Below are 17272 nucleotides of genomic sequence, written 5' to 3' on the forward strand. Positions count from 1 at the left end.
TGTTGTCATTTCCATGGCTAGAAACTCCTGCCTACCAGAAAAGCATGGTATTAATGCTACATGCACTCTAATCAGAACACCCTTTAGCCCTCTGCTCCATTCCTCACCTGGTATGGCCCCTTTGTGCACACATTCCTGACATATGGCTTCCATTTTCCATCCATGCTTTTGTTCATTAATTTTGCCACCATATATGTGTTTAGTACCCATTACATGCTTGGAACTATGTTAAGGACTGAGCTTCAATGAAAGACAGAGCTTCTAAGCTCTGACTTATATCAATAATGATCTGTTGATCATTAAAATAAAATAAGTGCCATACTAGGGGAATGAAGAAGCAACGATGGCTCTCAAGTAGGCAGTTACATGTATGTATGAACTTTTATACCTAAGAATCTTTTGAGATAGACCATTATTATTTTGATTTCATGTGAGATGAGCTGAAATCTCAAGGGAACTGAAATGAGGTGACAGCAGTCCCCCATATAGGAATTCCACCATCAAAGTAACAATACCAGGCTTTAGTTTCTGCCCTTAATCTCATTCTTCCTTCTAATTCACATGTCTTTGCAGCAGCCCCATGGGCAAGCTTTCTCTTCCTGATAGAAGCACTTCTTTTCCAAAACTACAGTATTTCTAAATCCTGCTGCATAAACCAATCCCTCATCATTGGCTTCTTATGGTGACTTCTACTGAAGCTATATTTTATTTATATTTGTTTTTGTGCTTACAGGAGGCAGCACTGTATCTTGCAATGGTCATTTCCCAGTAAATGTTTGTTGAATTAAGAAATAAATATTTTAGTCAATGGGGATATTCATTATAGCCTATATGTATTTGAAACTCTTTACTACCAAAGACTGGGCAGATATTCAAAAGACTTGTAGTCTCTTCTCCCTAGAGAAGCCAAACTATTATTGCCTTGATGTTTCCTTACCAGCCTGCATATAAACCAATTCTAATTTCAAATGTATGTATTCCTTCCACCCCCACCCCTTACATCATGATCTTCCGTGGGTTGGGGTTTGGGGAGGGGGAAGACTTCCATCAAATATTCCAATTCACTGTGCAGGAAGACAACTTTGCAGCGACATCAAAAGCTGCACATATTTGTCCATTTCCTGCTGATAACATACACAATTTTTTTTCTTTTCCAAATCCATCATTTAAATCCAGGTGGGAGGGTATGAGTCAGAGAAATACCACTGCTTTTGGCTGATGACAGCAGCATAATCATTTGTATTTTCCACAACCTGCAAAATGTCAACATATTAGAAGAAGAAAAAAATTGCAGACATTTCACATTTCATTTCTGATGAGATTCCTCATCACTGGCTCACCCCCCCCCAACACACACACTGTGAGTCATTGACATCTGGCTATTAGCCTAAGCATTTAGAATTTAACAGCAAGCATTCGGGTGTGCTGATGTCAGCATCGACTGAGAGCTTCAGCAGAAGTCGTCTTGTCTCTGTCAGGTTTGTGATGAGCTTATAGATTTGAATTCGTGTCTGATTATTAACTTGCTAAGCTCTTGTCTTTGTGGAAAGCACAAAGGCGGGAGTGTTAAAAGAACAAAATAAAGATGGCTGCCTTGTATTGTGTCTTTACCCACCATGTTAGTAGTACGGCAAAGTCTAGTTAATCTCACTTGTAAAACAACTCAGTACCATGTTTTTTTTTATTTCCCCACTGTAATTAAAGACAATGGAGGAGAAGTTTCCTTTGAAGAGAAATGAGGTACCTTCATCAGCCGACACTACTGAAAATAGATTTCTGTTTCACCAACAAGTGTAACGCATACATCCTCTAATTAGATTTCTTTGCTTCTCTTTTAATCACCAAGAACATCATTATCCTTTTGGTTTCTCATTAGGAAGGTCATGCGGTTCATAATCATTCTTACAAAACCTATCCAAATTTCAGAACAAAACGCTATCGTAAAGAGACTTCAGATCTTCCGTTCATCTCCCTGTGCTATCAACAAGTTCAACTTGCTTGTGGGGTTTCCTTCTCCTTATTGAACACAAATTCCCCTCCCACCTGTCATTCAAATTACAGCTAGCCAAGCTATAGTTGCTAAAGAAGAGTGCTATATTTTCATTAGAATCTGGAGAGGAAAAACAGTAATACCTTCCAACACCTTCATCACTTACCAAGTACACTACATTTTTAAGCTTCAGGGTCTCTTACAAAGCAGGTTCTCATCAGGATGTTTATGAATTTATTTTTTTTTCCTGGGACTTGTGTGTTGATTCTGGTTATTGGGATTGTCAGCAACCTGTCATTCAAGAGGAGATGAGCTACACATCCTTGAATGTAGTCACATACATAGTGTCAGAATGGACAGGCTTGATTGAGTTCCTGTGCCTTATTTGTGAGAATAGCTGCATTCCATTTGAAAACCTCAACCTAACTTGCTGCTTAAATCTCTAATCTTAAGAGTGACAGTGGCTCATACTTGTAATCCTAACAACTCAGGAGACTGAGATATGAGAATCATGATCCAAAGCCAGCCTGGGCAGAAAAGTCCATGGAACTCTTATCTTCAATTAATCACCAAAATTAGAGGTGTGGTAGAAATTGTAGAGTTTCATCCTTGCATGAAAAAAACAAGCAGGAATGTGAGGCCTTGTATTCAAGCCCCAGTGCTTTCATTACATAGAGAAGTGGCAGACAGATAGACAGACAGACAGACAGACAAAAGAATTTTGTTTATAATGGATATAACTTGCCAAAATAAGTAGATTATTAAAAGTAGAATTCATTTTGTTTCTTTGTTTATTATTTGTTTTACGTGACTGAAACTCAAGTTGAGCATTTCTAGCTATACATCCATTGACCTGTATGCTAGTTTTCCAAAATTTGTCTCTTGGTCATTGTTGTCTCCCTATCTTGTTTTTCCACATGCTACAGACTAACTTATGTTTGTGTGCACGTCTATCCCCAAGGTATTCTGTTGTCACCCACAGTCTGTTTTGTGACTTGGTATTCTCATTTTATAGTTTTATTTTCAAAGATGCTCAACTTCAGGCATGAAGAAGCAATTAATTTTTAGCATTTGAAAGGGTGAAAGAGGAGGGGCTGGAAACCTAGGAAGAGGCATAATTACATGTTCTCACTGTCAATTTATCCTGACTAACAGAAAGTATTTAATGAAGCCTGATATTTGTAGCAGTCATTGTTGTTGAATTGAGTCATTGTTTACCATAAAGTAGGATTATTTAACTATGGCATTTGTCCAGAGAAAGAATTGGACTTTTAAAGTCCAATACTTTGTCAGAATAACTAGTCTTAGGAAGCTCTATGTATGTCACACACACAGACACACTGGTTCTAGAGCTAGGGCCTGCTGTCCTCCCTTAGCTTCCCTTCTCCTTCAAGGCTGGCACTCTTACATTTGAGTCACACCTCCGCTTCTGATGTCTTTTTGTTAGTTAATTGTAGTTAAGAGTCTTATGACTCCTTCCCAGCTGTCTGTAGACCATCATCCTCAGATCTCAGCCTTCTGAGTAGCTAGAATTACAGTTATAAGAGACCAGTGCCTGATATTAGGAAACTTTTTGTCTATGATTAGCAGATACTTCATGTCTCTGGGGGAAAAATCAAGCTAGTCACTAGTCAATATTAAGTTTGCTTTTGGCTGGAATTTGACAACTCTTGAGAACCTAGTTTCTCACAGAATCTCTTTACTTAGAGCAAGATCCCTCACAGCATACTATTTTAGGGATCGTCAAGCACCAGTCTAGCTCTAATTCACCTTATATGCATCCAGCTTTTATTCACACTCAGTTATTTGCTCAGGAGCAGGATACACCAAAACCTTTTCCTGAAATCTTAGTGAAAATTCCTGACCTGCTCTTCCTGGGTCATATTTCCTTGCTATCTTCCAGAGCCTCCTCTGGCCTTTATTCAAGTGCATTTCAATTTACAGGGGTAGAACACAGTCTTGCAAATCTGCCTCCATTTCCAAATATTGGATTCACAGCTTTAGATAGGAACTCTTCCAGTAACAAATTACAGAAAAACACAAAACCACAAATATATTCTTTAACATTTTTGTTGAAGTTAATAGGGATGCCATATTGGGTACCATACAGCTTAAGAAACCCAGGCAACAGCTATCTGAATACACTCTGGCTTAGGGAAACTATTCTCATTCTGACTCTGAAGGCATGTGTTTATACATTCACATAGCCTCTGCTAAGTCCAGGGTGATAAGTTGCTCCACTTCCCTTTCTTCCTCTGAAACATGATATGGCCCTGCGGCTTCACTCATCTGATGACTAAAAAGGCCTATTGCAGCCATGTGTGAGTCATGAGACATCACAGAACCATACCAACTTATATAAACATACACAATCAATACCTTTTCTTTTTTCCATTTATTGTATTATCTTTCTTATAATTGTTTATTATTATTATTATTATTATTATTATTATTATTAGCCTTAGTTGTAAAAAACAAAGTTACCATTCCTTGCAAGTTAAAATTTTTCTTAAGTTAGGAAAGTGGCTAGCATGAAAGAATCCAGCACTCAACAGACGTGCTTTTTTTTCTTCATTTCCTCAGATAGTGTAAAGATGCGATTAAGTGCATTAGCCATGGTTAATGATTTTTGTCTCAATATTCCAACCCAGAGTGTAGTAGAAGAATGGAAATTATTTGTTTTCCTTTTCCAAACAATGACTGAACTCTACCATGTAGAGCAGCAGCCAAATCTGAAATGTGTCCAGGCTCTGTATGACAAAAAGTAATGCTGTTTTTAATCCGTGTCAGAGTGGATTAGATTAATTCTCTGGCTATTGTAGCCTGATCATTTTTTTCATACACTGATTGACCTAAGGCATTTTGGCAGTAAATAGCGTTATCAACTGATATTGCCAGGCAGGTTCTCCTTATCCCTGCTGAAAAACAAAACAGTTTCCTAAAACCATGTACAAACATCAGCCAAAAGATAATAAAAAAAAATGGAAAGTGGTTGATGCCAATTGCTCATGCCTGTAATCCCAGTCAGGAGGCTGAGATCTAAGGATTGAAGGTGGAAAACAGAAAAGTCTGAAATATATGATTTCCAATTAACCAGGGAAAAGAAAACCCAAACCCAAAACAAAGAAACAGCCATCTGAAATGGAGGCATTGTCCAAGTGGTAATATGTTAACACTTAGACTGAGAGTGGGAAGATATAAATTCAAGTCCCAGTGCTGCAAAAATTGATTGATTGATTGATTGATTGATTAAAAAGGGATTGTGTAGGTGGTTAGGAATGTTAGGCCTGTTTTAGGATGAGATGGTCATGTAATAGAGCTGAAAATCACAAAGTACCAGTTGAAGAAGGCCATAACAGTATTAGATGTAAAGTCACCATCTGTATAATAACTTAGAAAGTGAAGCAGAAGAAACCTACAGGCCATCAAACCCCATTTGCTCTCAACTTGCAGATGGAAAGACCAGCTGAGAAACAACAGTGACAGATATCAAGTTCCCAATTCATTGTTCCCATTACTACTCCCATGATGCTCTGGTCCCCAATAAGCATCATATAATATGATCTTCCACAGAGCAGAATGAGTTGTAAGAATCAAGGGCACAGACTCAAGGACAGTGATATATTTCTGTTTCAACTCTAAGTGTACAAGTTTTATGGCCATAGGACACTCTGTCTCACATAGTTGGTTATTTTTCATGATTAAAACATTTAAAAAACATTTAAAGTATTAAAGGAGTTATGGTTAGAATCATACTTTCTACATAGAGAGCCCCATATGAGCGTGCCTTTAATAGCCTCAACAAACCCAACAGCCTGTGTCGCTCCTAAATCACCCTTATGGGTTCCCTCTTTGGCATAGTTGTAATGCTTCCACCCAGGGATCGACAAGCACTTCACCAAACCTTCATAACCTATTGGTTCTCATTAGGATTCCTCTCTTTCTGTCCATGTTGAACTCTTCTATGCTTTATTTGCCTTGTCCACTTCCTCTTTTCCTTGGCTTTTACTACATCCTGTCTTGCATCAACAGCATGACATTACCAGAAATGCTCATGTCCACTGACAGAATCTGAGATACAATGATTCCTGCACTCCAACATTTTTAACTCTCTAATGTAGATATTGAATTCAGTAGAGTTTCTCTGGCAAATATCAATGCCATAAATTAGCCAGAGTCATAAATATGTATATATATATCTATGCAATGAAGTTTCTATGTGTCATATACAAAAAACCTGAAAGATTCTTCTAAAAGAAAGCATATGTGCTCATGTACTCTTTCATATCCATTAGCTCTGCATCCCTGAATTGAACTGAATGCTGATTGAATATACCGTGCTGCCTAGTCTGAGAGTATAGCTTAGTGATAGAATGCTAACCAAGGAGGGCAATGCCCTGGATCTGACCTCTGGGATTGCGTAGAGAGAGAGAGAGGAGACAGAGACAGAGACAGAGACAGAGAGACAGACACAGACACAGATACAGAGAGAGAAAAGAAGAAGGCAGGCAGGCAGGAAGAAAGGAAGGAAGGATAGAAGGAAAGAAGGCATTGTATCTGTGTTGAATGTATACCGATATGTTATTGTCCTTATTCTCAAAACTATATACCACAACTATATACATAGCATCTTCTATGCAATAGGTTTCATAAATAATCAAGAGATGTGTTTAACTCTGCAGGAAGATGTGTACAAATGCTATGCAAACACTATAGTTTTTAACATAATAAAGTTCATCATCTGCTGACTTGGTATCTCTAGAGGTTCCCTGACCCACCTATCCCAGCTAATACCTAGGCACAATAGCATTGATCTATATTTAGAGAAATACATTTTAAAGAACTCATGACCTTACAAATATGCATTGTTCATTTTCTTACAAATATTACTATTATTATTATTAATGTCAAGTAGTTGTACAAAGAAGTTCTCACTTAACAAAGCACTTTATGAATACAATGTAACTTGATCAATGTTACCTCTTTTAACATTCTTATCCATCCCTCTCCTAACCCCCCTTCTCTCACTTGTATTAATTTTTTAGGCTATACAAAGGATTGTTGCCTGAATTTTCCCCCTTTTCTCTTTTTATCCATCTTTTCCTTGGCCCCAGCCCTTCCCCTAAATCAGCTGAGTCAGAAAAATTGGGAGATTGAAAACAGACTTGGGTATATACTGAGATCTATTTTCATACAACAACCAAAAGACAAAATAAAATAAAATCCCCTAAATCATTCCTGTCTTGCCAAAGACAATATGCCTTCAATTGAAGCATTTTGCAACTTAGTACATTTTGTTGGCCAGTCTGATCAGTATGATGCCTTCAGATGTGTGTCACACGTGCTACAGGATCAAGACCCAAGCAAATTTCTATAAGTGATTGTAAAGCCTCCACAGAGACCAGAAGACCTGGCCTCTGAACTGGTTTGTGTATATTCTCTAATAGAATATAGTGCAAAGCCTCAGGAACCATATTCAGATTTGCTTACACTGGAAAACATTGGTACACCTGTTCTGGACACGAGGCATGCAGTAAGGACAAGCCTAGTTTATATTATTTGTCTTCCTAAGTATTTAGCCAATAGGTGGAAAGGATCAGTGCTTACGGTTCTGTGGTTGTGATCGTCTGACTCTATAGAATCTGGATCACTCCCTGGGGAATTGGGAAAGGATCAGAAAGACAGAGAGAAAGGATAGGAAAGAGGAATTATCCTGCAGGATTAACCATCCTGTGGCAGTTTGTTTTGAGGCTCCTATATTTTCTTTGCTGCTGTTGCATAGTTACCATTGACAGCTAAGAGAGACAAAATTCACACTCTACAAAACTCTTAAGGATAATCATTCCTCTTTTCTCGACAGTTTTGGAAGGATCCTCCCACAATGCCTAAATCACACATATTAAGGATTCAAAGTCAGCTATGACAATATCTTCTTCCCTTTTTTTTCCTTCTCCCTAATTACTTCTCGACCTTTTTGACTCTTTGCTTCTCCTATGCTTGACTGTACTCAGCTCTATCTGTGATGGATTTTATCTCCATAGCGAAAGAATAGAAGTAACACTTATGAAGGACCTTCAAATTGTGCCTTGCCATGAAGTCCTGCCTATTGGCCTAAAATTTGGGGTGATGGAAACACACGACTGCCCTCAGATAGTCCTATTCATTCATTTTTTAAAACTATAGCCTTCCAGAGCAGGTCATAGTGGTCAAGATAACACAATCATTTATCCCTTCGGGTTTCCAAATCCTCCTCAAAGATGTATTTCACCAGACAAGACAGGGTCAAGGCAGGGGAAGGGTTGGAACTAAGAGGAATGCTCACAGAGAAGCATGTCTGTGCATTTGCTTGTTGGGGGAAGAAGGATGGTGTTCTTGGGTTACATGCTAATGGACCTGTTTTTTCTTTTCTCCCTCACAGGGCCTGGAGCAGTCATTGATGGTGTAAACTCGGCTTCTAGAGCACTGGCTTGTCTCTGGCTCTCAGGGACTCTCTTTGCCCACTTCTTCATCAAGTTTTGATAAGAAATCTTAGGTCCTCTGAGCAACGCCTGCTTCTCCATATCACAGACTTTAATCTACACTGCAGAGGGCAAACTGTTTGGGATACTTTTCATTTCTTGTTTATTTCATTTACTATTTTTGGTTTCATCACCTTTATTTTTCTTTTTGAGTTTTTGATTTGACGATTTTCCTGTTGGAATGAATGGGGCTGGGGGGAGGGGGGAAAGGGGTCTAAAATGTGTAGGATAATCCATCATTGGTGTCTTTAGAAATGGAATCTGCTCCTGATAACTTGGCCACCAACTTTATTTTATCTCTACTTCTCTTCCTTCCATTACCACCAAATTTCTCAGCACACACACACACACACACACACACACACACACACACACACACACACAAAACGTAAGTTTCAAGTAGGCAAAAACATTCCTCTTTCTTATGATAAACACCCTGAAGACCCAACTTGACTCACAATGTAGTACAAAGCAAAAGTTGCATTCACTCAATTATCTTCATCATTGAAGCTTACAATCATTTTTCTGGTTATACTGTATACATCCTTTCCTCTATGTTTTTATTACCTAATTCTTTTAGGGTTCATATTTTCATTTTCTACATGATTATCTCATTATACTCATGTATATATGCACCCATATATGATATGTGTGGGTATATATGTGCATATGCACATATCTAATTAAGTACATGCATATCTACATATACATACACATACATATGTTCATATAAGCTGTAAGGATTACAGGTTGGAATGACACACTCACTCCAAAACTAAAATTCTATAACTGTAGTTATCAAAACACACCTGAGCATATTAAAGATAGTACTTCTAAACATGCTATGAAACTCATAAAAAATTATCAAGAGATGGCTGATTATTTGCATTCCATCAATCCATCAAAGTATCCAGAAGATATCATTCATCTCTTCAGCCAGTTATCTGCCATCATTTCTCCCAAGCAATCTGTTTACTCTATTTATCTCTCTATCAATATAACTATCTAGCAGTCCTTTCTATTTCTCCTTCCACTGCTTACTACCAATTCATGACCATATATCCCTAATCATACTCCATTTTATTGTCTATTCCATTGTATTAATTTCTCTTCTACCATCATCAGAAATTGGCACCTTACAAATTGCCTATAAACTTCGATATGAAAGCCAATGTTTTGAACAGGCAAACTATTGGGCTCTTTGGAATATGGAAACCCATCCACCCTAAAACTAGATTCTACTCACAGATGAGCCAAAAAAGCTACTTCAATATCAGTCATTCATGAGTCTCAGAAGACACTATTTCATAATCCAACTTCTTGGGAAACAGAGCAGCCCCAGAGAAGTCTTGATTAGTACCACATTTCTTCCTTCACAGCAAATGGATTAAGGTACAAACCATCATACTTCTCTCAGCCTTCAGGAAAGTGCATGTCGGTAACTTATAGGACCTTCTTCGAGCTGTCAAGGATCTACAAGAAAACACATCTCTCTTTCTCTCTCTCTCTCTCTGCAATGTAATGACAGCAGTCCACTTGCCAAAATGTGATAACTATAGCCATGTGTCTCCTTTCCAGCTTGAACTGTTTGAAAACTATCCAGTGAAAGGCTGATGGAGGCCAATTACATGGCGGGTATGTTGACAACTCTGGTATTTGTTTCCGGAAGCTCTTCTGAGCTGAGGGTACTTGAGCAACTGACTTAATTTCTAAACACTTGATTAAATACAACACTGCAAACAGAAGGGGGAGAAAGTGCAAAAGACACGATTTTCTCTGACACAGGATGCTTCTCTAGCAGCTTGGCAGAAGAAGATCCTCAGTTTTTTTTTTAATTTTTTTTTCTGTTCAAAGCAGATCTAGTGTACAAAGAAGAGCACATCTTATCTTTCTACCATTGCCTCCTAGTACACGAGGGACTCAGCAAACAAGGGAGCCTCTATAATACAAATGAGAGGTGAAAACTAGACTGATATATGCCCAGACCAGCCTAATATGGAGTGAAAAGGAGAATCAACAAGGACTTCCTTACAGATTTACCTGCCTCTATAGGAAATCACTTTCAGGATTACATTCTACAGTACTAATATATACATATGAACTCCATAGAGTTCCATTTTCTTAATGCTTAGTTGATATCTCTTGCTCCCATATAAGTGCTCTTTTGGTGTATGTTAACACGTGAGCACCACCCCTAGTGTGAGGAAATAGATACATATCTATATATACATATATGCAATTGTAGGCTGTGTTGGCTTACAAAAGTTAGATACTGCTGTAAAAGAATACCTGAGGTCAGCAAAACTAATATTATACCCACTAGCTATAAACAAACATCTCTGTTTCCTAATAAGCTGCCCAGAGCCAGCTTCAAGGGAACATAAATGATGTGCCAATAGCAGTCCATTGAGTTCAAGTTCCAGAGACCATCACAAGCAGGTGCAAAGTCAGAATTAAAGGCCAGATGTCACATCCTTCGTATCTGTTACCTCACTGGGCACTGGAGAGTTAGGTTAGGGTCAGACATTGCATGAGACGAGAACCTACCACTTTGGTGTTCTGCTGATACTGGATTAAAATAAATGTGGAAGCTGTGGAGAGAAGAATGGTTGTTTTTTGAGAACACAGTGCTTGCAATGGACAAGATATGCCTGTTCTTCACTTCAAGACATGTAATAAATGAGGTGTCTCTCATCTGTGTAAGCAGATCATCAGAAATCTTTGAACCCAATGAGGCTGGCCTTGGTATCACTATGACACTCTGCTCTTCTCCCTTCTACTGGATATGAAGAGGTACCTCTTCTGGTCATATTCTAGAGGGAAAACATGTTACAGTCAATCCTCTGGGATAAAGAAAATCAAGTATATAAAATCCAATTAAGCAGAGCATGGAACTGAATATGTCTTTGTCACACCATGCTCCAGCTTCTGTCTTATTTGGGTTATGTTGGTCTCACCAACATAGCATTTTGCAATGGTAGCTGTTACCCAGTGTCTCAAAGCATAGATACAGTAAATGATTACTACAGACAACATCCATACTTATGTGTATGCTGTTCCAAATTCACACATGGAGGATGGATGGGTAAAACCCACTGGACATATTTTTTCAGGGTGATAATAGTATGGATGGGAAGGGATAAGGAAGGGTAGGAGAAAGAAAGAAAAAAAGAAGTCTTCAAGCAAATGATAGCTCAGTGTGGAGTTTCCAAGAAGAAAGAAAACCAAATAAGGCTTAGAAGGATTTTAGGTAACAGCCATTCAGAACTCAGCAAAAGATGCTATTCTTAAACTTTTCTCTTTCCCCCTACAAGTTAATATGTACTTCCACCAAAGTAATGCCAATGGAAGTGCTGGTGGTAGAGGCCTGGCCAAGTTTGTGTTGCAGTAATTTAATGTCAAGTGCCTGATGCAGTCATCTGCAAGACTAAACAAGCGTGTTTAGCTTTTTCTCATTCTCATTTTGATTGGGGAGATTGGAGATGTAGGTGAGTAAGTGTAGAGCTCAATGCAGGATTGTCTAGTTGTGGGGTGCAATTATGCACTACTGAATGGAAGGAAAGGGGAAGTTTTGTGTAATAAAGATGGCTTGGCCTCTTTCTTCTGAAGTCCATACCTTTCCCTACAGGATGCTGTTCATTCATGAATTGTGCCATCAGTTCTCCAAGTGTGATGGGAAAGAGAGTGTGTCTGCGATTTTACAGTTGCACTTGTGTTTGAGGTCTTTTTTCTGCATCAGCCAAGCCTACCAGCCTTCAACAGAGAAGAACTGGCAAGTTTTACATACATTAGAAAAACTACCAAAAGAACAGGAAATGCCAGTAGGGGTAGTTGATCCCAGAGAGATCCAGTGTATCAGAAATGGCTGGAAACTGAGTTTTCAAGTTTTGGTTGAAGCTTCTAAGGCAAATGGGAACTTGTTCTATGTAGCTACATATGACTGTCCTCAGTTCCATCATGGAAGGAGAGAAAGAATGGCTGGAGATGGTTTCACAAATTAGAAACTGAGTTCTCAGAGACAGCAAAGCTAGCTTTGTTATATTTAGAACCAGCCCTCCCCACCTAACTCCCCCCACTACCAGAAAAAAAATTAAGCCCTTTTTAATTAGGGACAGCATTACTTTTCTTTTTCTATGTTCTTTTTATTTATGTATTTTTGGAAAATGCATTTTTGTTTTCTCCGATAGCAAATATCTTTGGTCTTTATACAAGCCCTGTTCTTAAAATCTCTCATACCTTCCCTTCCTATAATTAAAAAGCTTCCCTGTCATCTCTTTCTTAACAAGATAAGTTTGAACCGTTGCAGTAAATTTCACAGGTGTAAAACTGGGAAGGCAACATTAGAAAAAAATATGATGAAAATTCCTAGTGACCACGGAAAGCAAACAAATAAAAATGCCAGTCTCATTTCCCTCGTTTCTTACTTAAGAGAAGAGAAGTAAATGAAAGGAAAAAGAAATAGATTTGCAATTAAAAGATGTGGCAAAAATGATAGAGCAGAACTAGAGCAATTTAGTGTTCAGGTGCAGAACAGTTGGTGCCTAAAGGATGTGGAGTGGACTTAATTAGAGTCAATTGTCCTCCTGGAGAAAGTAGCCAGCTAAGTCTGATTTCCAGCATTTTGGAAGAGATTCCTTTCTGTTCCTTTCAATGGTGCCCGGTAAGGCACACAGTTTGTTTCACACCACGGAGTGGAGAAAGAACAATTATGAACCCTCCACTGTCCTGGTGGGCCTACATCCTACATTATTTGGCAGGTTAATAAGGATATCAATAATAATAATAATGCTAAGTAATAATAGCTGCCCTGTGTTAGTGGAAGGGAGCATTTTTAATCATTCAAAAAATTTGTGACATGTTAAGTGCAATTGTGAGGAATGTGTGGGTGTACGAAATGTATCTGTCAAGTTCAGAGTCCTCTAGATTTAAAAAAAAAACAAAAACAAAAGTATATATGACTTATCAATGGTGCCATTAATAGCTGTGTCAGACAATGGGTGTGCCCATTTTTCACAATTATCCTTAAAAAACAAATCTATGTTCAAATGCTTTAAAATTTTATCACAAAATACAGAAGTATAACTTTGTTAGCTTTTGAGAATTCTTTTCCTTTTGTTTTTTTCTTACTTTCTTTTTTCTTTCAAAACTCAATGAAGACTTGATTTCTGTCAATAATTGTATTGAGGGTGAATATACTACCTGAATTTTGTGCATGTTACATTGTAGTTGTAACCTTTTCTAATTCAGGATGAATATGAGATGGTTGTGATTGTGCAGTGTATCAATAAAGTTTAAAGAAATTTGTAACTCTTAGGGGGCTGTTTATTAGGAGATTGCTTTGAGATCCAGGAACCAAAACCAGAAGAAACAGGATATGCTTACCCTACTCGAGTGTTTTAGACATTGAGGAGCAGGTGCAAACTGCGCTCTCTCCCTGTCTCTCTCCGTCTCTGTCTGTCTGTCTGTCTGTCTGTCTGTCTGTCTCTCTCTCTCTCTCTCTCTCTCTGTCTCTCTCTCTCTCCCTTTCTCTTTCTCTCTCTCTCTTCCTCTCTCTCTCGCTCTCTCGCTCTCTCTCGTTCCATTTCTTCCTTAGGCTCCTACACACCACTGTGTATACATATAGGAGATACTATGACTATTTGACATATTAGGTCTGTACATCAAATATCTATGCTATTTACACATAAAATGTGCTAGAGCATTCCTCCACTTACTATTTCTAAAATGTCATTCTTCCCAAGCAAAATCCCTGTCCTTTGTTACAATTCAGTTTCTTACCAACAATTCTTCGAAGTGAGCCTGTTGTTCTGTCATTAGGTGGAGGCGTGCGGTCTAGACAGGCATGGGTGCTTTTTTACCTGCTCTGTGTATGAACTTAATTCCATTGCTCCACTTCAAAACCTTCTGCTATCTCCCCTACTCTTTCAATCACTGGGTTTCTCAAGGCTTCCCATAAGTGAAGGCTAGGCATAATGTGCTGATTATGATTTGGGATGATTATGGTTTATGGATGAAGATTCTCTAGATTGTTTCCCAGAATATCTGAATTTATTGGAAAAGACCTTGAGCTAAAGTTATTAGATCAATTCTCTTATTGGTGTCCTCTGTAGATAAGGGCAAATCTGAAACATTCAAGAGTTATTCAAACAGAGGATGCAACACAAACAACCTAATAGACTAAGGTGTGTGAGTATTTTTTTTGAAAAAATCCAAATGACAAGTAAGCACTAGTTATCAAAAATAAAGTTTCCCCCTTCTTCAAGCTTATTGTGAGTAAATGGAGTTACCATTCTTGTAACCATGTTCACCTCTCTCTTCTGTACTCCATTTCCTCTCTCCTTTTTCTTTTTTTTTAATATCTTCCTTCCTTTTACACTTTATTCTCTCCGGTTCCTTTTAATAATACAACATTTACTCATGCTTTGCTGCTGGCAAAGGTATTTATCAGTCTTCACACCACTGCACATCAGTTTACTAGCTGATTCTTCTGCACTCACCTGTGTTATTTCCTCACATAGACAATCCTAATTCCATCCATGCAATTGTGACCTCCCTCATGTGACTGCTCTCCCATCTATTATTTAGGCCTGTCAATCCATCCCCCAAGTATCCTCCACCTAGCCTTTGGAGACATACCTATTTCCCATCCTACTTCAAGGTAATGGAAATCTCAGCTGTTATCTCTCTGCTCCACAAAGGCGGCTTTATCAAGTCATTCTTAAGCACTGCAACTAAATGATTGAATGTATTTTCATTATCTATGTGCCAAATATACTTTATTAAAAATACATGCATACAGAAATACTTTAAGAGAGATAGTGAGGCTACACCTGTTTCTACCAAGATGAATTACTGCAACGGGATAATGGAGGATTGGGGGTAAAGTGGAAAAGGCCAGATAACCAGGCATAGATGCTTAAGCTCCTTTTTGTAACTTAATTTTTATGTTGTTTATTTGTTGTTTTTTTTTCTCTGCTACTAGGAATTGAATCTTGGGCCTTCTAAGATGGAAGCCTCAGCTCAATTTGGTTTTTGGAGTTGAGTTTTTTTTTGGTTGTTGTTTGTTTGGTCAGTTTTTTTGTTATTTGTTTTTGTGATAAGTGTCTTGAAAAATTTGACCCAGCCTGAAATATGAAATAGTTTTGTTTCCCACTTAGCTAGCTAGGATTGCAGGTATAAAGCACCAGGCCCAAATATGTATGTATGTATGTATGTATGTATGTATGTATGTATGTATGTATGTATGTATTTTTGAGGCAAGAGTTTTGCTCTACAGTCTTTCCTAGAGCTCATGATGTAGCTCAAGCTATCTTCCAAGGAGAGATCCTTAAGTTGAAACTCATTTTTTCCCTCACAGTTTGATTTTCATTTGATAAGGTACTTGATAGAATTTACAGTGTAAGATTAATTTTGCAAACAGAAGTAGGATACATTCTCTAATCATATTTTATCTAGTCATGAGAACTCTTCATTCACATGTGAATATATTCTCTAAGCATGTTTATCTAGTCACAGGAACTCTTCTTTCTCTCTGTTCCCTCCGTATATTTATTCACCCATCACTCATGTATCATATCGACTTAGAACTTTCCTTTAAGAAGCTCACATTTATGATAAGAAAAAAGCTGTGTAAAATGAAACAATTATAGCTTAATATTACAAGTATTATAATAGAGATAGGAGGAAAGGGCTGCAGACAGCAGAATAGTGGGAGATAATGAGGAAGCTTCCTTATTTTGCTCTAGGGATAAAAAGCTGGGATGTCAACAGCTAAGATAGGCAGTGCTGCGGTGCTCAGATAAATTGTTTCAAAGCAAAATGATTAGCAGGACTATGGCACCTTCAATAGTCGTGAATTTATTGATAAATGAGTAAGTATTGAAGTGAAGAGTACCAAAAAAGGAATTAAATATATAAATAGCCATTATGGAATCAGTGATAACACTGCCTCAAGCCCTCCTGCGAGGAAGAAGTAAGAGCTGCAAAGTTAAATCTGCTAGAATAGAAAGTTTAGTTTCCACACAGGATTACTGCATCAGCCTCACTGATGTAAGATTGGAAGAGTGGGCACTCTTTTGCTCCTCTGGACTCTTGCTAGAAAGATCCAATTTGTCTAAAAGTAGATCAAGATGAAACACCTGGCTTATTTGTATTTATGTATTTAAAAGTGTCTCCTCTGCCAAAGATAAGACTATTTATAGGTTTATCTCCTCATTAGCTGCTACTTCCTATGACAGAATTTTTAAAGAAATAACTTTAATTGGAGACTTCATGCCAGTTATTCTTTCCACAAATGTAATTGATGTTTGAGAAAGCATTTTATTTTAAATTGTAACCCCTCAAGTGACCAGTGCTGTTGCCTTTGACCAGTTTATACCTTCTTAATATTTATAGTGTCACATTGATTATGTGGTGATCATAACAGATGCCTCACAAAAGTGACTGTGTGACATATTAGATTATTAGATGAAATTGGGTAAGGCTGTTGGTGTATAGTATCTGGTATGTATCAGCTTATTACAAAATAAGCATTCATTTTAATCCCTTCCAGATTTCTTTAGCATTCTCTCAATGTCTCCATTTTCCTGGGTGTCTATAGCATATCATTTTAGGTATGTTTACTTGTTTAAAAAAAGAAAATTGTGTTATTTCTCTATTGAAATGCAAAACACATATGTCTGTTTTGTTGTTGTTGTTGTTGTTTGTTTGTTTGTTTACCTTAGATCACCCCAGAACACAAATTTGGAATATGGAATCAATAAGG

At 37.8% G+C, this 17272-nt stretch overlaps 1 protein-coding gene across 1 annotated transcript in view; it reads left to right on the forward strand.

The window, feature by feature from the left end:
- Positions 1 to 8694, forward strand: part of LOC150040050 (opioid-binding protein/cell adhesion molecule-like) — a 96043-nt gene extending 87349 nt beyond the window's left edge. The window contains exon 8 of the mRNA XM_090327425.1: positions 8409 to 8694. Coding sequence (XP_090183551.1) covers positions 8409 to 8509 — 101 coding nt within the window. The 3' untranslated portion in view covers positions 8510 to 8694. The remainder of the gene's footprint in view (positions 1 to 8408) is intronic.
- The last annotated feature ends 8578 nt before the right edge of the window (positions 8695 to 17272 follow it).

Source organism: Megascapheus bottae, unplaced genomic scaffold, assembly GCF_031878675.1.
Source record: "Megascapheus bottae isolate mThoBot1 unplaced genomic scaffold, mThoBot2.hap1 HAP1_SCAFFOLD_103, whole genome shotgun sequence".
In the NCBI taxonomy this organism is placed as follows: Eukaryota; Metazoa; Chordata; class Mammalia; order Rodentia; family Geomyidae; genus Megascapheus; species Megascapheus bottae.